This window comes from Dermacentor silvarum, chromosome 10 (genome assembly GCF_013339745.2).
Source record: "Dermacentor silvarum isolate Dsil-2018 chromosome 10, BIME_Dsil_1.4, whole genome shotgun sequence".
Lineage (NCBI taxonomy): Eukaryota > Metazoa > Arthropoda > Arachnida > Ixodida > Ixodidae > Dermacentor > Dermacentor silvarum.
Window position 1 is genome coordinate 29,963,389 of NC_051163.1, and position 22,118 is coordinate 29,985,506.

Consider the following 22,118-nt stretch of genomic DNA (forward strand, 5'->3'; position numbering starts at 1 on the left):
TAGCGTTTTTGTCCACATCGCGATGGGCTGCATGGCTGAGTCACCATCCAGAAGTAGAATTCGCGTGTACACGTATGCTTGCAGACGCGCGCGCAACGTACTGTATTCTCATTCTTTTATGCCTTCTGCCTGGCGCATGTGGCATAACGATTTTAGTCAAATTTGTTCCTGAAATTACAGTTCCTGTTAACACTAGCGCCGCATTTCCCTGTGGTAGCTTATTTTGTAAAAAAATTACTCTATGCCACCGGGCACAGTCGCATCAAAACTCGATGCCCGTTGGTTCTCTGTTTGTCCAAAGAGCATGCAGCAGGAAAAAAGGACGGCTATATATAAATCTGACGCAGGAGCGCGCTGGCATTCCAATTTCGAAGCCTATGACAAGTTTTGTCGCTGACGCATGATTAATGAGCTCTGGCTCGGACTCGGTTCCGCGGTTTGCCGTCAGATCATGCACTGAAGGTTTCAACCAACCGCTTCAAGCGACAGGCGTAGTTGCGTCCAATTTGCGATTGAAGTTGATAGGCTGCAGCTCATGAAAATACTTTTGGAACCTAAGCCTAGTCTCGCATGTCTGGGCACAGGTTATCCGCTGCCGAGTCGTCACGCAGATATTTTAATTATACTCTGCTTCGTACTTCGCATGGCAACGCTGTTGAAGCTTTGCAGGCAGTCAGATCATCGGTGCCTCCCTCACCCCGAGAAAAAGGAAGAAATGGAGTATCTATTTTACTCCTTTTGGGAAGTAACTGACCTTCCACAACCATTCGTCCTTTTGGGGTGTAACTGAGAGCGGATGAGCTGTTACTCCCCATGCGGTTACTTCTTCAAGGACTAACAGTTGCTCTTTGCCGATGCTCCTCAAGGGAGTAACGGTCATTCTTGTCAATGCTGCTCAAATGAACAATTAACGACACTAGCAATTTATACGCTGTTAAAATAAATTACTGAGCTGAAGAAAGTGCGGCCTACAGTAAAATTGGAACTCACGTCTTCACGTTCACGAGCCGCGTACTCTAGTCATGCACAGCACCACAGCAGCTCGATTGACGAGACAGAATACTGAATGCATGTTTAGCATCTCAACCCAAGTGCGGCAATACAAAAGAGACTCGGTATTTTGTGTATGCTATGTTGGGAGAGTCTGAGGTTGGGCGTGCACTTGCAACCATATGCGACTGCACAAATAAAGATGCTCGATTATTCTTGGGATGACTTAACCTGAGACACATTACGTGTTGTACTGTAGCGCTAACGGGGCACGCAGGACGACAGAAAAGACTAACTTCTCTGTCGCTTAGCGTGCCCAGGTTGAAATACGCATCCCTTCACTTAAGTTTGTAATCTGCTTGGAAGGGAAGCAACATAGGTACCGTATCGTAAAAATATGAGCCAATTAACGGCAGGGGTGAAGACTTGACAGGACAGACGCTCACTCACAACCGATGTTTATTGAAACTTCTTTTTGTTTTCACGAGAGCAGTCATTCGAGCATATGCACTCAAAGACATCACAAGGTGTATTCATACAGGGCCAACAGAGTTAACGATGTAAAAAAAAAAAAAAAAAAAAAAAAAAAAAAAAAAAAAAAAAAAAAAAAAAAAACTTTTGATATAGGATGTGTCTCAAGACCGCAGATATAACAGTTCAGAAGCCTATTTCTTTATCCGTGAGCTACGTCTCTGTTCCCATTACGACATCGAGCGTGAAGCTCTCCGGACAGCATTGAACCGGCTGGACTCTAGACCATTTTCCGAAATGAAGTTCCTTGGACCATCGCTGTCGACTTCAGGACCTGAAGTCGACAGGTACTGGCGACCGTGTGTAGACTTCGTGCAAACCTTCAAATGTGCGTGCAACTGTGCTCTCTCTATCTCCTCTCTCTTCATCCCTATACCCCTTCCCCCAGTGTAGGGTAGCAAACCGGACGTGCGTCTGGTTAACCTCCCGGCCTTTCCTTTCTCCTATTTCTCTCTCTCTCTCTCTCTATAGAGGAAAAACTAACGCACGTCGCTGAGTATACGAAAATCTGCCCAGCTTCTGTGATCTCGCTTGCCAGTCTGCCTTCTGAATTGCTAAGAACAACCGGACTACTAAACAGCGGAGTGCAACCGCATTCTTTACAGTGCGCGCACACGTGGGCACAACCCTCTGCGACCTTCATAAGACGCTGAATGCTCCCCCGAGTCTGTCATTTAGACACCGGTCAGTCTGGCCGATGTAAACTTTTCCGCAGCCCAGCGGGATTCTGTACATCACCCTATAAGCTATAGGTCGTGAACTCAGGCGGTGTGCTGTGGCCGCTGACTGTAGAAACATGTCTCTCTGCTCGTTCGGTGGTAAATAAGGTTTATATCTGCGACCGCATTCCCTGCAATAGTTACAGTACTATGAGTCATGATGCTGTAACTGTAGAGACTATAAGACAAAGTGTTTGCCACATCGAACGCACACATATCTCTGTCTTTTATAGGTGACGCACTGTTTTTTGGTCGCGAATGCAAGCAGTAAGAGAAGTCGTTCTATAGCCTGCATTTCTGCAGCTTTTCTACAGCCTTTCCAAAGTCTTTCTATAGCCTGTATTTCTGCAGATTTTCTATAGCCTTTCCAAAGTCTTTCAATAGCCTGCATTTCTGCAGAATTTCTATAGCTTTTCCGAAGTCTTTCTATAGCCTAAAGTGTCGCCAGCTTCCTAGAAGCGGAGTATAGAGACCCGACATGACAACATACCGAATCTATTTGCGCAAATGCTTTCAATGTGTGACGTCGTCGGCGTCGCAGGATAAGAACAAAGGCCGACATTATTACCGAAAGCATTTCGAGATCGTAACCTAACGCTCGTGCCACTCGCTTTTGTCAATCACGATGAATTTCTCGGCCGTGCTGTTCTTGAATGTCATTACTGTCGTAGGCGGTGCCATCAGGTGCGTATTTGGGGACATTAAGAGACTGTCATCAGGGTGCACGCATTGCGGACACTGTATCACTTTGGAATCGAGATTTTCAGCAGCATATACCGTATTTTACACTTGCGCCACACAGGCAACGTTAATGCCATTGAATGTCTAGGACCCCTAAAGTTTCTTAATGTCATTAAATCTAAAGTTGCTGCTGCTCGCGGATATCAAATGGCATTGGAAACAGGGATGACAATAGCTGTAGTAAATATCGCTTGTTTGTTTGCCAGTCATAAAGTCACCAGAACAGTTGCTTAGTAGAAAAAAAAATTCAAGAAAGGCCGCTGAAGCATTAAGAGGTATATTTTATGCAGTAATATTTCAGATTACTTCAGGAAAGTTGTGTGTGTGTGTGTGTGTGTGTGTGTGTGTGTGTGTGTGTGTGTGTGTGTGTGTGTGTGTGTGTGTGTGTGTGTGTGTGTGCGGGTGTGCGTGTAGTTGTAAATTCTAATTTGAGAGCGAGTGCACAAATTCGACGGCCGGGTGTGTTGTGAAGACGCATAATGTCTCATCAAATTACGTCAGTAAATTGGGCAGTTCATGTAATTTTTCGTGTCTTTGGGTATCGGTTGTGCTGAAGGATGCATTAAAGTAATGTCATTAAATAGACACTATATTTAATGATAGCTTGATTTGTGAACCACACTCATGCAGTACCATATGGTATTGCATGTATACATGTATACCATCATTATTATTATTATTATTATTATTATTATTATTATTATTATTATTATTATTATTATTATTATTATTATTATTATTATTATTATTATTATTATGTCAACTACGCAGGGCTCACTCCCCGCGTGACCAGCCAGAAAGAACGACAGACAGGCTTTGAAATTCGCGCGCGAGATTCTTGTGACGTCATCAGATTTCAACGGCGGCCTCAGGGGCAGCCATTGTTCTTTCCTTCCTCCGTGGGCGCAGCCCAGAGCCTCAGCGCGGCGTTCCAGAATGCGCGGTAGAACGTAGTTTCGATCGTTATCGCTTTGGATCCGTGCACCTTTCTAGTTGTATGACTATTTATGCGCGTGACACTGTCTGAAGAACTCCTCTTAACCAACCCCGTTGCTTATTACGCCACTTTCGCGCAAGGTATCATGCCCTTTCTTAGTTTTTTTTTTTTTTTTCTAGCGCTACAGTATAGGCTTTTTACATAAGGCCGATGACGCTGTGCTCACGCGAGGCAACATTGGGTCCCGGCATTCCCGCCCCCATCGTACAGAGTAGACGTGTTTGGTATATCCATGGTATATGTGCAAGCACAGGGCGCGCGCAATAAGTGTTCGTGCATAGGTTGCGCGCTCTCGGTTACAGGTATTATCGTGTTTTGCTACGGTGTTCTGACATACATAGAGTGTCCGCCGCATACGTGACCCGGCAAACGCAAGCTTCGTTCCTTGAAACGATAGATGAGGTGTAGATCATTGAGCGCCTGCACGACGAATGCCTTGTGGCATTTACAACAGAAGAAAAAAGCCTGGCGACCACCTCGATAAGGGCTGGAACTTCTCTGCCAAGCTTTACGTCGTTTTGGATTTGATCGGAGCACTACACGAAACGAAAAGGTGAGCGGCATGTTACCTTATCCTGATTTGTATTAGTGTAGCGATCTCGCGCGCTGATCTAGAGCGGCATTCCCGGGCGCTATAGTCTTCGCTAGGGCTCGGTCGCCTTTGGCTTGTCGCCGGCGTAGTGGCCGGTCATCTTATCGCCGGCTTCAGAAATGTGACTGCCGCCGCCCACACCGCGTTAGTCGAGTTACGTATAGCTCATTAGGGTGATGTTCTATGTTGTTCGCGGGCACGCAGAACGGATACCATGAGTTGGGCGCTGTACTACATGTATACCATCAGATAAATTGAAACGCGAACAGCAAATAACTCGCCAGAACGCTTACTACGCGTAATCTACATGTAAGTGAGACGCGCAGTCACTCTGTAAGGTGGAAAGCTCGACGAGTTGGAATTGATGCATTCGTTGAATCAGTGCGGATAAGGACGGCAACACAAAAAGTATAAGGGCACAGGACGAGCGCGCTGTCTAGCAACTGAAGTTTATTGTGAAAGCACACGAAAGGAAGGAAATACACCATTTTCGCGCGCATGTCATTAGGTCACATGGAATAGATCACCAAGCATTTGCGTCTCACCATCTAACAAAGAGTTACATATATAGACGGCTCCGATACGCAATCATCGCGCATCATTTGTATGCGCGTTTTCTTAATAAACTTCAGTTGTTATGCAGCGCTCGTTCCGTTTCCTTTGTGTGTGTGTGTGTGTGTGTGTGTGTGTGTGTGTGTGTGTGTGTGTGTGTCGCGGTCGTTTTTCCGCGCTGATTCTAAGAGTCGCTCTGTAGACGGTTTCTAAGCTTGCGGTTGACCAGAGTGCATGTTTTAGAGTCTGAATTAAGTCCACTTTTATACCTGCCGGTGAACCTCGAAACGGGAACAAGTAGTTGGCGTTTATTTATTTATTTATTTATTTATTTATTTATTTATTTATTTATTTATTTATTTATTTATTTATTTATTTATTTATTTATTTATTTATACATACCTCCAGGGCTTACAAGAAGCATTATAGAGGGGAGGGGCTTTAGTATATCAGTATATATAAAATAAATACAAGGAGAAGTGAAAAACGTAGTCATATCGCAAAGAAAGTACAGCAACTACAGGTATATGAACACAATAGTAACGAAGCAAAAGGAAACACTTGAAAATCAAGTAACAAGAATAGAAAAACAAAAACACGGAATCCAATCCATGAAAGAAACGATAGCAATAAGTGACAACGCGGTAGTGACGCAGTTTTGATGTAGGTTTATAATTCGTTTATTAGTGCTCTGCGAAAACGGTCTGTATCTGTGATAACGACTAGTGGCGCAGGCAGGCGGTTCCACTCGAGACATGTTCTCTGCGAGACTGAGTATGAGTAGGTGACTGATGCGCTGCAAAAGTACATAAACTTTGAAGCGATAATCAACACGTGCGTATATATAAGATGCTGGTGTAATGTACCGGGACTTGAGCTCGTGGTTATGATAGTAGATTTTGTGAAAGAGGGAGAGACTAGATAATTTTCTTCGGGAAGAGAGAAGGGGAATGCCTAGAGCAAGTTTCATGTTAGTAACACGGCTATGTCAGCTGGTATACCCACCCAGGTAATCGGAAATTGCGTCACGAGCGCCAGTTTCTCCCCTGGTGCTTGGTAGGCCATGCTTCTGAGAGAAAAAAAATAAGATAAAAACAATGAAGCCTGCTGCTATGGCAACGGTTTTGCTGATGCGCGAGGGGGAGATGGCCATCCCGCTTATCTGCAGTGCGCTCGACGAGTGGGCGATTTTCTCGGCAGACGAAAGAACTAGCACGACTTCCGTTTGCTGCTATAGCATTATTCTAACGGCTGTCATTTTCAGACTTATTTTTTTGGTAATGACAATTTCCATTTCCGTGTGTGGTTTATGTATTCAATAAATACCAGCAGCACATCTGCGTTTGCTAAAATTTTACCCTATTCCGCTATAATACGTGAGCCAGCATTCCATAGCGCGCGGCTACTGCGTTTCGGCAGGAGAATAACAGGCAGTGTAATGTGTTTTATTTTGCAATTTTATAAGCAACATTTGTACAAAAAGAGATACAATACACAAAAGAATGTTGCAGACACGAGTTTTGCGCATCTACAGTACAAACTGCACATTCTATAGGCGCGTATACCTAAAGCTTCTTACAAATTCTGAATAGCAAAATTCACGTTTTATGACTTCGCATGAGACAGTCTTACCAACGCAAATCGTTTGTCACAGCAGTTATCTGACATTACTCATGCAATATATATATATATATATTAAGCAAGACCGGTTGAAAGACTGGTTGCAGCACATTTCGCATACCCGAACACAGAAGAGGTGGAGTTATAATTGCTGGAGCTGTGATCTGGAAACAAATAGAAGTAATATAAGTGTTATGCTTACACACAACGCAATTGCAGGAACAAATTTCAGCACTCTTTCCACAAAACCGTGCTTTCAGTTCATGTACGTCAACTCTTATTATATTTTGTTGCGGGATTTAGGCTAAAAATATGGCACAAGAATTTAACAAATTCTTACTTTATTTGCTACTATATTGAAATAACATGTTTGGTAATGCGGCTTTCTCAACAGCTGTCTGAAAACACTGATCAGTTTATTACAGCTAAATTATATTGATCACTGAATTTCCTATTCACTTGTCAATAAGGAACTGACGGATTAGTTTGTTCAGCCTTTTTGTATACTCCTTGTCTTCCTAGTTCTACAGAATGCCTATTACTGGAAGACGATCTTCCAAAAGTTGTAAGCCACTGGTCAACGGTCTATGAGCATTTGCTACTATAGAAGAATTTGTTTTGCACATGGGGAGCAATACTTTGCGGGAACACCGGAGCGCGTGGCTCGCTCAATGCCGACGTAAGCACCTTCGTACGCACTGCGCGCCAGCGCGACTTGACCCGAAGGTAAATTCGTTCGTTCTGAACAAAATCTACTCGTCTGCTTAGTTCTCAGTTAACTACCGCGAACATCGCACATCGCAGATGAATATTCGATAAAGAAGAACAGACAAGCAGGCGTTATTTTATTATTTTTTTTTCGCGACATATTTCGCTGCGCAACGTAAAATGCACCCGGCGCCGTAGCAGAAACGCGAAGAAAACGGCGCTTGCAGTGCTTGGATGGATGGATGGATGGATGGATGGATGGATGGATGGACGGACGGATGGACGGATGGACTGGACGGACGGACGGACGGAGGATGGATGGATCAGGCTGAACCCTTTATATCGGGCGGTGGCACACGCCGCCTAGCCTTGACTATTAAGGTATTTTGTACTTTGTGGAGGGTGAAATTTCACCCCTGCCTTGATTTTCGCCACCAATCAGATAACCTCCGTTTGGTTATTTCTGCCCGCTTGAAGTCTATTTTGCCTCCACTGTCCCTAAACCCCAATGCTTTGAAAAAAAAAAAAAAATCAACCCCGTTGTTTTGCACTGTAGGGTTAAGCCCTTTACAGAGAAGTATGAGAATACGCATAATTCAACAGCATGACATTTTTATTGCGTGTCCTCGCAGTTACAGCACCGCGAATGAATATGTTGTGCAACGGCTACTTCGAAGGAATGAGAGGAAATCACGAAGGCCATGCTTTTGTGTGCTAAGTGGTTGCAGTAGCCGCAAACACGTCATGGTTGCCATATGTTCTGGAAAATAACTATTGGAGGTTGCGCTTTAACTTTTTAAATGCGTAAGCATTTGGTCGTCTGCTGTTCCTTTCGCGGAGGGGAAGTCTCTATCTCTGCCGTTCGCTGGTTCAACTCGAAGCCTCACAGAGTATCGTTTTCAGCCGACATCCAACGAGGAAGTTATTGTCTTTCCGCTTTGAGTGTTACTAAAGCCGATGACGCAGCCGACCTCCGCTTCGATAAAACGCGGCACGCAGCAGCGTTTTTATGAACGCTGTCACGAACGCTAAATTCTTTTTACGAACGCCACCAAGATAACCGCAGCGTGTACAGCACAACGCTCACTGAATCCCTTGCCCAATGCTACAAGGTGAAAAAAAAAAAAAAAGAGCGATAAGCAGATTGTTTTAGTATTTCCGCTTGGGCGATCAGAACAATACACCCGCGTCACTGGCTGATGCACCGTATATTTACTTAAAATGCAGTGGCATAACTGACGGCTCAGAAATTTGCTAAAAAGCGTTGAGTGGCCGGGCGCGAACGTATACCTTTCAGCCTTCCTTAAATTGAATCGGGTGAGACGAGGGTAAACTTTGCCACCGGTCGCGAAATTTTATGCATAGCTGTGTTTGCGAGATTAAAAAATGCCCCGCCCAAGTTGACATGAAAATCGAGGATCCCGAATTATCTATTTCAATAAGAGAGAGAGAAAAAAAAAAGGCTTTTACGAGAAGTACGTACGTGGAAGTGGTTCCTTTCTCATCGTACACAGAGACCTTGCCTTCCGCATCTAAAAAATGGTATTTGAACGATAAGCGTGTTTTTCACATTCCTAATACACCAGTCATTAATCAGACCCGACTTGACAAGCGACACTGTGACCCTGAGCTGCCTTTAGGCCTCAAAAAATGTATGGTTAGGTATTTTCGCGGCTTTTCTGTACATGTGCCCTCCTACAGTCGCCATGCCGGTCACAGAACGGCAACTAGGACCAACTTACGCTTAATCCGCACAGCTTTCCGCACGCGTGCGGTGTGCTGAAAACTGCAGGTGTCGCATATGGGTGAACAAATCTTGGTTTGCACTGTGTCCGCACGAGCAGTGTAAACCGAAATTTGTGCACCAGTGTGCGACAAGTGCAGTTTTCCGCACGTCCGTACGCGTGCGGAAGGCTGCGCAGACTGAGCGTAAGTTGGCCTTTACTGGGCGCTTATAGGGTCTATTAACTTTCGAGCCGCACGCCGAACCGCCCGACTACGACACGCGTGCGGTCGCGCGAAAAATTTGCACATGTCGCACACCGATGCACAAGTTTCGGTTTACACTGGGTCCGCACATGCAGTGTAAACTGCAATTTGTGTACCAGAGTGCGACATGGGCAGTTTTATTGCGATAGCAATTATATGGACACTTCAACCGGATTTCTGCCGTCGCCGTCGCCGTGAGGTTCCGTATAGATAAAATCTTCGCCGCGCGGCGTATGCCCCAGCGGAAGCGTGCGGGGACGCGCGCTATCAGGGAGAGCGAACGCACTCAATCTCCCACGCGCAAGCAAGGAAGCGGAAAGCCAGCGCCGGTGGGAGCAGGGCATTTCTCTGCAACAACCGCGCTCGTCGCTCGTCCGCACAGTCTCTTATCTCTCCCACGCGCAAGCAAGGAAGCGGGAAGCCAGCGCCGGAGGGAGCGGGGGGGGGGGGGGGGGGGCGCACTTCTCTGCCAACAACCGCGCTCGTCTCTCCGCCCGCACGGTCTCATATCTCCCCACGGCTCTGACCTTTAAGCGCCGTGCATTCGCCGCTCAGTTTCCGTTGAAGCGATAGACCGCACGTACCTTCGCCCGCTGCGGCGTATGCGCGCGCTTGCTGCCAGCGTTTTGACAGTCGTTGTCTGCAGTCATTCAGTGTGATCTATTCATGTTTGTGCGCGCTCACACCACGCTTGTTCATTCAGTTAGTAATAGTCGGGCCACATTTTCAAACGCACGCTACACATGCAATGCTGCCCGGATCGGCAGTGCAGCGCTACAGGTGTGTCCCTTCGCACGCGCTGCCCACGGGAAGCGCTTCTCATCAACACCACCGTTTCACACGCGCCTTCTCGTGGTCATCGAGTCTCTCTTCATGTCGGTCTACTTACGCCGCAGCACACCTGCTTACTTAATCAGCTCATGTTTACTACAATTCATATTGCTACCAAAGCCGCTCACCTTACTTCGTATGACATTGCTGTGTTGCTATCGCATTCATTGCTTCGCCCTTAGGGCGAAACTGTGACATTTTTTTCCACACGTCCGCACACGTGTGGCAGCCAAGTGGTGCGGCGTGCGGCTCGAACGTAAATCGGCCTTTAACTTGACCGAAAAGAAACTTGACGATTAGAAATAAATGTACGTTGATTCACTTATTGGTTTATTTAACTCTCCTAAATCAACGCAGGGGCAACCAGGGACACCACGTGGAAGGTCCTGTATTAATTTCGACCGCCCGGGTCTTCTTTACGCGCACCCAAACCTCGGTACACAAGCGTTATTACCTTCAGCATCTCGCCACATTGTGCCCGTCCACCATGACCGGGAATGGATCCCCTGACCTCACGTTCAGCAGCAGAACGCCACAGGCATTTAATCGCCCGGCGCCGAGTAAATTGCATGTGAGGATGAGCGTGCTATCATTTTCGTTTACCGCGGTTACGACCGGTATGCGAACGTTGCAGGTAATTAGAAGCTAACCTAACCGTCTGTATACAGTGTTACGATTACAGTGTAACGTAACTGTATACAGACAACTCGGGCAGATAGATACTCGCACAGCCCATGCTGGACTGTGGCGAGCATATTGCAGCTGCTACGCGTGCCCCAAATAATTGGCTGTCACTCAATGCAGCGAACGGAGCCGCGCTAGCTCGATCTCGGGTTGAAAGCATTTGTTGCATTATAAATATATAGTGACTGGATTTTTCAATGAGCCACGCGTATTTAGAAAGCTGAAAAGCTGTGCTTCTCATATATATATATATATATATATATATATATATATATATGTTGGTGATTTGTTCATTTCCGCGTGGCATTGGAACGACTGGTGCGTTTCCGACATCTCGTGAAAGAAAACCAGCGTAACAAATTATGTTGTTCGTTATTACACCAAAATAAGTAGCGGTAATGGAAACGGTTGCCTAATTCAAAGAAAAAAATATGCGTGCAGCGAACAGCATGGGGCTTTAATTTTGGCCACGCAATTTACAAATTCCATACTGTGTTTCGATCCCCTCTGTGCAAATCACGATATATGCCTTGTTCGTAGTTATAGGAAGCAGCTAGCAATAAGTTGAGGACATGTTGTTAGCGGTGTCCAGCGCAACCCGGACGAAAGACAAAGGAAGTAGACGATACGAGCGCATATTGACAACTGGTGTAGTGTTTCAACCAAGTGATTAAATATACACAGAATAACCATGTGGCGCGTAGAAGTGGTGAAAGGGGTCTCAGCCTATCTTGCCATTCAAAAACTTTCGTTTCTTTATCATGCAGAGAGATAGAGGTATGGCGGACGCAAGCGCCCAAGTTATCATGCATAAAGTGTAAGTACGGCTCCGTGTTTTGGGTTTAATCGAAAAAATCCGATTTCAAGGGACAATATGATCTGGTTCCGTTCTTTATCGAAAGGGCAAGTTCTAAGCTCTCATTTATACAACTCCTAGTTTGACCGATTTAAAGTTTACCGCACGTCGACAGCATCTCGGAGACCACACCCATCGCAAATTTAATAACGGCATTGTCGCGCACGAAGAGAGAGACGTCAACAGGTAAACGAATGTAGGCGCACCAGAAGCGCGCGACGGCATCTTGATATACGGTCCCCTGGCGACACTAAGGCGCGCCAGGCGACAGCGGCACTAGGGCGCCCAGACAACATCGAATATACGGGCCCCGGGCTTCGCCGCCCGCTGCCGCCGCTGCCCCCCTCAAGAGATTTCATTGGAGTGGATTGCAGCCACGCGGAGTATTGGGTGTGTGGGATTGGTCTGCTCTCTCTCTCGTACGCGCGCGCGAGAGAGAACAGTTTCAGACAGCCAAGACAGTGAGGGTCAAGCGTGGAAAGCCTGCTCACGGAAACCTTCGCGTGCTCACGTGACGCATTTCTGTGGCGCGTCAAGAGAAAGTTCGCGCGAGCAAAATGGGAAGAAAACGAAAGCTTTGCGGCGACTACGTATAAGAGTATATAGGGATTTCGAAATGGCGACGTCCTCTGAAGGAGTCATTGTTTGCCAGCTTTGTCGTGTGACAGTTAGTATTGCCAACGGCAAGGGTGGCGTGAGAATTGCGGAGCATTTACGATCACAGCGCCACGTCCATATGAAGAAGCGCCACGCAGACACAGTTGATATCTTGCTGAAGTGTTGGTGCTTTCAATTAACGGCGGCGTGAGAGTGAATGCAGCATGCCTCGTACAGTTTCACGAGGTTTCGTCGTGCACGCGTACTTCTATGCCAGGGTCTAAACAGACTTGCATGGTTGGAGTCCGATTTGTTCACATCGTCTTGTTATTCGTATCTCACAGGCAACTCGCCACAGCAAAGTTCGCTGGAAGAATGCATCACTCGGGCCCGCTCAAAGAGAGAAATGCGAATGACATCCCGCATCACTTTTGCCGCGCACTCTGTCATGCTGGGATTCCACTGCACCAGGCTGATGGACCTCTTGACAGCCTCTTTCGAAGCAAGTGTCCGGCGGCACGCACGATGCCAGGTAGTGACCAACTATATCGGAAATACCTACATGAGGTCAGTGACAAAGACGTTGCGAGGATAAGCTCTTTGATCTCGTCACCATCGGCGAGTCACCGGAACTTCGTGGACGTCCGGCCGTGGCGGTGCTTGCAACATTCTACGATGACGAGCTTCCTGGACGTAGAACCCTCATGATCGACTTGCAAATAGTGAAGCAGGGTAACGCAGTATCAATTGGCATGTTGATACAAACCGCCCTTCAGAAGGTTGGAAAGACCTTAGGCGACGTAGCTGTATTGTGCTCTGACTCTGCTTCCTACATGCAGAAGCTTCACAAGGACTTGCAACTCTCCAACCCCGAATTCAAGGCGCTTCACTTCAAACTTCAAAGATCCGTGCCACCTACTGAACAACGCTCTGGAAGATGAAATCAGGATGAGATCGTTCAACGTAGTTCACGATTTTGTTGTGCACTTTCCTGCCATGTTGAAATCGTCGCGGGAGCTGCGCCGTAAGTTTGGTCTTGTGTGCTTGGCCATGGGTATGACCATCAAGTCGCTGAAAACCGTATGTCCGTCGAGGTGGTTCTCTTTTTATGAAGCTCTAGAAGATATTTTGGACTACTGGCGCGCCATTTTGTCTTTCTTGAGAAGCGACGAAGCCAAGGGGACGAAGTGTGAGAAGCTCAGGAGTCTTGTTTCATCGCCTGAAGCTGTGCACGACTTGCTCGTTAAGATTAGGTTTCTGAAGCCCAATGCGTGTGCCGTGATCTCAATCATTAAGGAACTTGAGGCAGAGAGTACCCTGGTACACCAAGTTTATCCCATACTGGGGGTTCGTTTGCACGCACTCATCAGTCAATGGCGGGATCCAACCGAGGTCTTCGCGTCAGATGTCAGAAGTATGTTGGACCTCCTTGACGAGAATCAACGCTTAACGACTGTCGCATACTTTAACGGATACTACGCTGCTGTCGCCGAAAAATGGAGACAGACATCTGAGAGGAACCTGTGCGATCAACTCCAGTACACAAAAGAATCGTTTTGGTACTGTGTTCAAATTGTGAACCCAAATGTGAAGCATGAGCTTCCCTGTGCGTTCGAAACCTATGCGCCTATTTTTCAATTAGTGCTTCTTGAAACTGACGACTTGAGCCAGCTCCTGAGTGATTTTGCGAACTATCAGTGCTATGAAATACGTAACATTGTTGAACCCCTGTCGTTTTGGAGAATTCACAATGTCGAGTGGCCAGTGCTTTCTCGCTGCGCGCTGCGTCTTCTGGCGCTTCCTGTTTCTAGCGCTAACGTTGAAAGACCGTTTTCAAAGCTGAGAGTCGTCAATAGAAAGGAGCGCGCTTCGATCACTGACAGCAATCTCGCAAAGTATGCTTGCGTGTTTTACAATAAGCTTTAAGCTAAGGTTGTTATACGCAAAATTAAAGGTGTTCTGTGTTCAAGTATTTCGCTTGTGCGTATACGTTTTTGTCCATTCAGACGTTCTAGGAAAAATAACATGTGCTTCGTGTGTTTTGATATTTTAGTATTCAGATATGAATTGATCTAAGATTTTCGGGTTTCGAGAATAATGCAAAACTCCGAATTTCGGAGAATTGGGGATTTACGGGAAATAAACTCCGATAAACGTCGAATTTCCGTCAGAAATATAAACTCCGAGTAAACACCCGCCGATTTTAAGAAAAATAAACACAGAAAACACGGAGCCCTAAGTGTGAGCTTCTACAATTCGCGGTTAGTCCGGGTGGCGCTGCCCACTCCTAAGAACACGTTTAGTTGCCAACTGGCGACAGCTTGCTGTGTTAACTAAGTCAAGGAGCAGACGACAAACAGGGGATTATCTTAAAATAAAATTAAAATAAATAAGAATTCTGGAGTTGCAAGTGTCAAAGCGACGATCTGGTAATGGAGCACACCGTATATCGAAGTGAACGGGACTCCGGATTAATTTTGACAACGTGGGCTCTTTACCGTATACTTAAATCTAAGTACACGAGCGGTTTTGTATTTCACCACCATCGAAATGCGGCCGCCGTGGCGCGGTTCGAACTCGCCACCTATGGTGCCTCGATGCCCAGCGCCGCCGTCCAGGGTGGAGACTTCTTCTTTCTGGGGTATCGTCCAGGGTGGAGACAACCCCGCTGGCGCCGCCATATTGAGTCACACGAGCTGAGACTCAGCTACGCTTGCGTTCATAAATAGTGTTACTCGCGGCGCACTTCCAAGTGCTTTGCCTTGATGAGGATTTTTTTTTATCGGTATCGCATCTGCACATCTTTATAATCAATAGCCGTTAACTCGTCGAAGGTCCAAGACGTAAATGTATGGCGCCGGGAACATGCCCCAAGTTGCCTAATTCAATTTACATTTAACATGCCGTGTGTGTGTTTGAAATACGCACTATTTTTTTTTGCGCTTCGATGCTTGGTATAAAAGGTTTGCGACCCCCTGTGTGTGGAAGTTTTTCTTTTTCGCTGTTGTATTTTGGTTTACACGTCACGCCTCCTTTACCGTAGCCAGCCACTCGCGCACGGCGGTTAGTTTTCCTTGCGTTGCGCGTGCTCTTCGCGTTCGTTGCAATTATTTGACGATATCTACGCGCAATTTTGCTTTTTTTGCCCGCAAAACTGTGTGCTGACAGGATTAAGCTGGTGTAAAAATAACTCCGATGTGAAAATAAGGTTTAGTTAGTGCTGTAGAGAAACATGTAACGTTACTTGTATGTGTCAATCTTGCGTAGTACACACAAGAAACCAAACGATGGACAAAATACATTTACTTATAATGTCTAGTACAATCAGTCATGAAAAAGATATGTACATGAAAAATTATATGTACTGTGTGGCGCCTGAAGGTTATGTTGAAAGACGAGATAAAAAAAAATTCGCAAGGTAGGCTCGACACACAATTCGGGATAGTGAGAGTTTTTTTTAAAAATTTATTCATTACATGGGTGGGATTCAAGTGAGTACATCAACCTTATTACACACAATATAAATCGAAAACAAGAGTGCAAACAAGAAAACGCAACTGCGGGTAATATTAATCAAGATATACAGCCAGAATACATCAGCTACCATCGAATAACTCGCATCAGCCAAACACATCGATGGCGAGTACAGAACATTTTATAAATAACCATTAGAACACTGATAACTACATTGAAAAAATAAACAACACTGCATACATATCGCGTACAAAAACCGTAGATGAAACTAAGACAGTCAAATACAGATTAGCAATGTTTTTCACTTCGAAAATATAGTTCATGATGATGTAGGGCTGTTGACTTTAACAGACGGCGCCCATCCTGTCGATTTCCCTCGTACTGGTCCTCTTCAAAGTGTTTCTAAGTACAAGTAAAACAACAAAAGTGATTATTGATATGAAAAGTTGCCTTGTAAATACAGAGAACCCATTACAGTGCTTAAAAATAAATTTTCGCAGAAGTAATGCTGTATTACCTCGCTTCACACGTTTCGAAGAAATGCACAGGCTACAACAGACACCATGCCAGAAAGCGCCGAAACATTTTGGTCCCATGATGCCCCTTAACTCTACTACACCTAGGCATACCGTGCACAGGCATTTACAGACCGTCACAGTACCCACTACGATCGGGAATGAGCACGAATGACCATCGGCTTACGAGCACCACGCTACAAATATATTCGTCTAAAGAATCAGCTATATAACGTAACAACCTGTGATCCGCAAGATATCTGCTGAGAATAAAGAAAATCACAATGCTTCGCTTGCCACGTACACAACAGCCGCTCTCCCCAGAAGAAGCACTGCGTTCTTTAGTCCCAAATAACCAGTAGCGAAAAAAGAAACTGAGGGAAAAAAAAAAGAAAGAAACAAGAGACACACGATGTGTGCTTCCCGTGAAAAAGTAAAATAGGTGGTTTACATGACGATTTGTAGCTAATGTAAGGCTATTTCGCGGCGAAGCATTTTCGTCAGTCCTTAAAATAAGGCTACTACTCGCATAGACTGCGCCGATCAAAACGGCAAAAGCCTATGCGACGCGCGCTCGCAAACCATAGGCTACTCAGCATCGGTGCAGAGCTTAGTTCGTGAGCGAACGAAGGTACGTGAGCGAGGATCAGAGAATACTTTCTTATTTATGAAAATCACGATGCGATAGTCTAAACTTTCTTGACACATACCTCGCAAATTTAGGAGCTATCCGTTGCCTTCCAGTGATACCGCTTTACTTGGGCTTCCCATCTCTTCCTTCGCTCTGGGTCCTGGGGGAAGCGTAAACAACGAAGCCCTTTACGCGTCGATCCGATGCACTTGGGAACACAACAGCCCGTCATGTCGACTCGATGCACTTGACAAGCTTGTCATTCATGCGGCTGAACACTGTCCAGCAAGTAGAAGCGTCAGCGAAGCATCCGCGCGCACTGTGTCTCGAACTAAGCACCGGCACCAAGCACTCGCAACCGCTCGCTGTGACTCAAGATGGCGTCGCAGCGAGAAAGCGGCGGCGCGGGTGCGGTCAAAGGATGGCACCACCCTGAACGGCGGCGCTGGCATCGAGGCACCCTATCGCGACCTCGAGCTCAGCAGCGCAATGCCATAGCCCCGGGGCTACGGCGGTGGGTTCTCATAACATCAATCCATTTGTATTGTGACACTAAATAATGTACAGGGTAGTCGTCTCTCATGGAGAAGACACTATTGGCGGTCAGTGCGGCCCAACTTCACTTTTTAAGGTGTCCGACCTGGCTTATAACGCATACGTATAATAATGATTATTCTTATAGATATTGCTTGAAACTTGAGCTGCTACCCTGGACATCCTCATCTGAGTCATCGTGACCGCTGGTATGATTTTCAGCGTGGCCAATTCGACGTAAAGGGTTTGTGATGTAGCAGCTAGAAGCTCCCAGTTTCAATCAATCAATCGATCGATCAATCAATCAATCAATCAATCAATCAATCAATTTTTATTGTTTCTGATACATATAATGACATGTTACTTTTATACAGGCAGAACCCACGACCCCAGAACATATAGAACCCTTTCAAGGGTTGTGGCAGGGGTCCTTTTTTTTACATAACTTAAGGGATTACAAGTGAAATTGCCAGGCAAAAAAAGTTACACGCAACAAATAGGGATTTCTAGAAATCTTCCATTATTCTGTATTCGACATCGTTCCTGCTTCCAGTTTTCTGAGCGACGGTTGCGACACTTTGAAATATGTTTCTTGTTCTATTGTGACATTTTATGCTTGAGTATACTTGTATCATCTGTTATTTTATGTGTTTCCTTGGTCGTTGTGATGTTTTGTGATTTGTGATAAATATAGCTCTCTCATGTGGGTGACAAGGGCTAGTCCGTGCCCTCTAGGTGCCAACATTATATTTAGTCATGAAAGTAGATGACGAGAACAGCAACAACGACAACAGCAGCAGCAAGCAACAAACTATGCATGCAAGATAGCATTTATGCTGCTGTTGTTTTAATCACTAATCAAACTACGAAGCAGCAGTAAACCAATAACAAACAATAGGCTCTACAACTTCACTGCCTTTTGCTTTCCCTGCGAAGATGGACATCGCCGTCAACCAACTTTAAAAAAAAAAATTCCTTCCACCTATTACATCGGTCATTCTTTCTGCTTCTGTATGCAACTACTCTACGATACATGCCGTCTATTTTTAGGCAACAGATTCTGTTGCGCCTATTGTGTGACCCTAATTGTATGCAAAATTGTAGCAATTGCGTACATAGGACATACTCATGACAACTGACACCTCCAAGAGCACTTATTCACACGTACTTTGACGTTTCGCTCTGGCGGAGAAATATACAAACCTATACGCATAGGTGCACATTGACCTGTACACTACAAATATACAAGAATCATGTTTGTCGCCTCTCTTTCTTCATATCAATCCATCCCTTGCGCTGCCCTAATTGTTAATATAAACAAAAATCGACAAATTTTCTGCTATTATGAATACAATATATTTGTGTTATTTGACTTTCTAGAATCGCAGTGCACGAACTTAGCTTAGTACTTCTTATAGAATTCGTTTAAGCCTTTCTATACAGATCAAGAATATGGCAGTAATGACGTCAACAACTTCGCACGCATTGGCAGGAAGTCTGTAGAGATTTAGCCACAAAATGCTTCTGCGTTATAAATGGCTGACAAGAAAACTGCGGACTAATGTTGAAACGGGGCACAGCTTACACACGAAGAAAAGATTCAGTGACGTCAGAGTAACCCTATAGTGGCGTCACCATGTGGCTATAGTGGTGTGATAGCTTATTGCGTGACGCGTGTGCTGCGAAAAAAAAAAGTGCGTTTTATAGTGCATGAAAAATAGAATAAAAGTGTGACGTCATTTTCAACTTCCAGACTTGAGCAGTAACAACTACGCCTGCCGGAAAGAAGCCGTCTTGCAACCATCCCAATTATCGCGAGCTAATAATTAGTCGACGTCTGGACAACGGTTTCTGCCTCAGCAATCCAGTTGCCCATGCTTGAGATGCTACGCTGTAGACAAATGTTTTATACCACGATGTACCATGCACTTTCATTCCATTTCTTGCCTTCAGTAAGGCTCAATCGCGGCTACTGGTTACGACATCATTGGTTTACTGTGCTGGCATTTCTCAGAAAAGATGATAGAAGAGACAGGGAGGAACAAGTGCGCTACTTGTGGACTTGTCCTTTGACACTTGTCCTCACTTAGTGCACTAATTCGTCCCCATCCCCCATTTTGCTTACCGCCAGTGTAGGGTTGCAAACTAGACACTCGTCTGGTTGATCTCCCCGCCTTTCCTCTCCTTTTCTTCTGTCTCACCGGCTCGTCCAGTGTCCTTTCCTGTGCGCAATTTATCAGTCCAGTAAACAAAAGTGTATTACTTACAAAATCAATTCGCATGATTCTGCATATACTTTTACATGTTACGCGTCTCTAAATGATTAGCAAAATCACGATGTAATTGCACTGTCCTGCCATTCTTCGTGCATTCTATTCTTAATTACTACAAATGCTAATTTGTCCATTTTTGTCTTACATTTTGTGGTCAAGCTAAGCATTAGTATATAGCTTTTTGAAAAATTTGACAATCATGATTTCCGGCATCTAAAGACTTGTTTAATGTAGTTGGTGTCTTGTTTAACTGGATAATATTAAAATACTGTGCCATTTAACTGTATGCATTGGAATCAAGCACTCAGGTTCTTACGCAGCTCAGCATTACGAGAAAGCGTACATTTTGTGCGTGAACCGATACAATTGCAGTATAGATCTCTACTTGCCGGCCAATTGACCCGCAAGATTTGGAATTTCGGCCCTCATTGCGATTATGCTGCTCAATTAGCTTGCTCAAATACACTTTTTTTCTCGTAATGTCACCTGGAACAACACCTACTTGCTTGTGATCCCAGATCTACACGTCCTCGTTAAAGTATATCTCAATATTACGCAAGAACTATAAAAGGACTCGTGGTTATGCTTAGCGATTGCCTCCCCGTTGCAATATCGTGGAAGAGTACTGTAAATCTTTGAACTCACACTGATGTGCTACAAGTGAATGTCGCGTCAAGGCCTTGAGTACTCGTCAGTCTAATGACATGTTAGGCAGCGCACCTCTCAGAGGAAACAATCAGGGCACGGCGAAGCAAACGTTTGCTGTGTTCAGCGAGACAATACACCTCTTGACCAACAAGAGCTCATGTGTAGGATTACCATCGTCTATCATAACTGTAGAGTTTTTCATACGTAGTAGCTACAAATAGAGGACTGTCCAGTGGTGCGACCTTTCAACGACCTTTGCTATGGGACAAAGGCCGCAGCTACGTTGAGCTGGAATGGTATTCGTTGTGGGCGTATAGTTTCCAGATAAAAGTGAAATTTTGAAGTCTACAGATTGTCTACTGATTTGAGTAGATTACTTGGCAACCTTGTAAAGTTAGCTATTTTTTCTATATATAAGTTATACATGTCATATGTAGACATAAGGCTGGTAGGAAGTACACACCGTTTGGTCCAGTTGTGCGCAGGCGTCCAGACGGGTTGTTAAACTGACCAAATAACATTTCATGAGATTTGCCTCAGTAATAGATGTCTTTTATTTTCTAAGTAACATTTTAGTTTCATTTTGTCCAATCGTTTCTTGAGTTCCTGGCACTTTGCTCTATCTCTCTCCGCACCTTCATCTGCTTCACGACTGATTATTTTTTATATATGTTTTTATGCCATTATTTCTTGGACCTAACTCGTTTCTTCTCACGCTTGGCAATCGTCGTTGCCTTCTTGTCCATACGTCTGTAGAGTTTTCAAGTTACGTAACGTAATAATCTTAATGTTTTTCTTCGAGATCTAAAGTGGACCTTGTTGCTTTTGTGCTGATGTAACTTTCGTGGATTCTCGTTACTTGGCCGAACCATGTCGCTGTTTCCTTCAGGACTACGGCTGCAGGCCGTTTCTCTGGTATATGTCATCCAAAGTTAGTTATCTCTAGTACCTGTCCCCATTAGTCTCAGTATTTTTATTTGAGCGACTTGAATAACTCGTAAGATTTCCTAATTATAGCGTACGAACGCTACGAGTAAAGCAAGCAAGCAAGCAAACCAAACCAAACCAAACCAAACCAAACCAAAGCAAGCAATGCAAGCAATGAAAGCAGCTTTGCTTGAAGCAATGCTTGCTTGCTTTGCTTCAGGCAAGCAAAGCAAAGCAAGACAAAGCAAAGTAAATCAAGGCAAACCAAAAGAAAATTAAAACAAGTGTGAATGCTTCTTGGGAAAAAGCGGACAAAGCGGGCACATTCAAGTCACTATTTTGGTGGGAGCGTATTCCATGTGCGAAGGAAACACTGACTGACCGGACGGACCGTCTTGCAACATTTAAAGTGACTGCACTGGCGAAATGTGCGTACAAATGGCTGTATGCATTCAGAGGCACGTATCTTGATGGCCGGTGAATCATGCCCGAACGTCAACTCGGAAGACTTCATGGGCATGTTCTTGTCAATAATTATGTCTTCACAAAACCGGCTTCTTCGTCATTGATATAGTACAGTTGGAGATTACACAGACAAAACTGTGTGCATGGTCACAACACTAATGAGCTTCGTGGACTGAAGCTTTTGAACATTAAAATATCCATTACACTGTCTCCTGGGTGTACTGAGTTTTTTTTTTTTCATGTT

The 22,118-nt window shown here is 45.0% G+C and overlaps 1 protein-coding gene across 1 annotated transcript; it reads left to right on the forward strand.

The window, feature by feature from the left end:
* The first annotated feature begins 4,131 nt into the window (after positions 1–4,131).
* Positions 4,132–14,376, forward strand: LOC125940816 (uncharacterized). The gene is made up of 2 exons (XM_049657398.1): positions 4,132–4,531; positions 12,752–14,376. Exon 2 carries the CDS (start codon positions 13,356–13,358, stop codon positions 14,331–14,333), a length of 978 nt encoding a protein of 325 aa, XP_049513355.1. The 5' UTR covers positions 4,132–4,531; positions 12,752–13,355; the 3' UTR covers positions 14,334–14,376.
* Positions 14,377–22,118: the final 7,742 nt, after the last annotated feature.

Coding starts and splice junctions, on each gene's coding strand:
- LOC125940816 (XM_049657398.1), top strand. CDS start 13,356: ATGAGATCGTTCAACGTAGTTCACGATTTTGTTGTGCACTTTCCTGCC.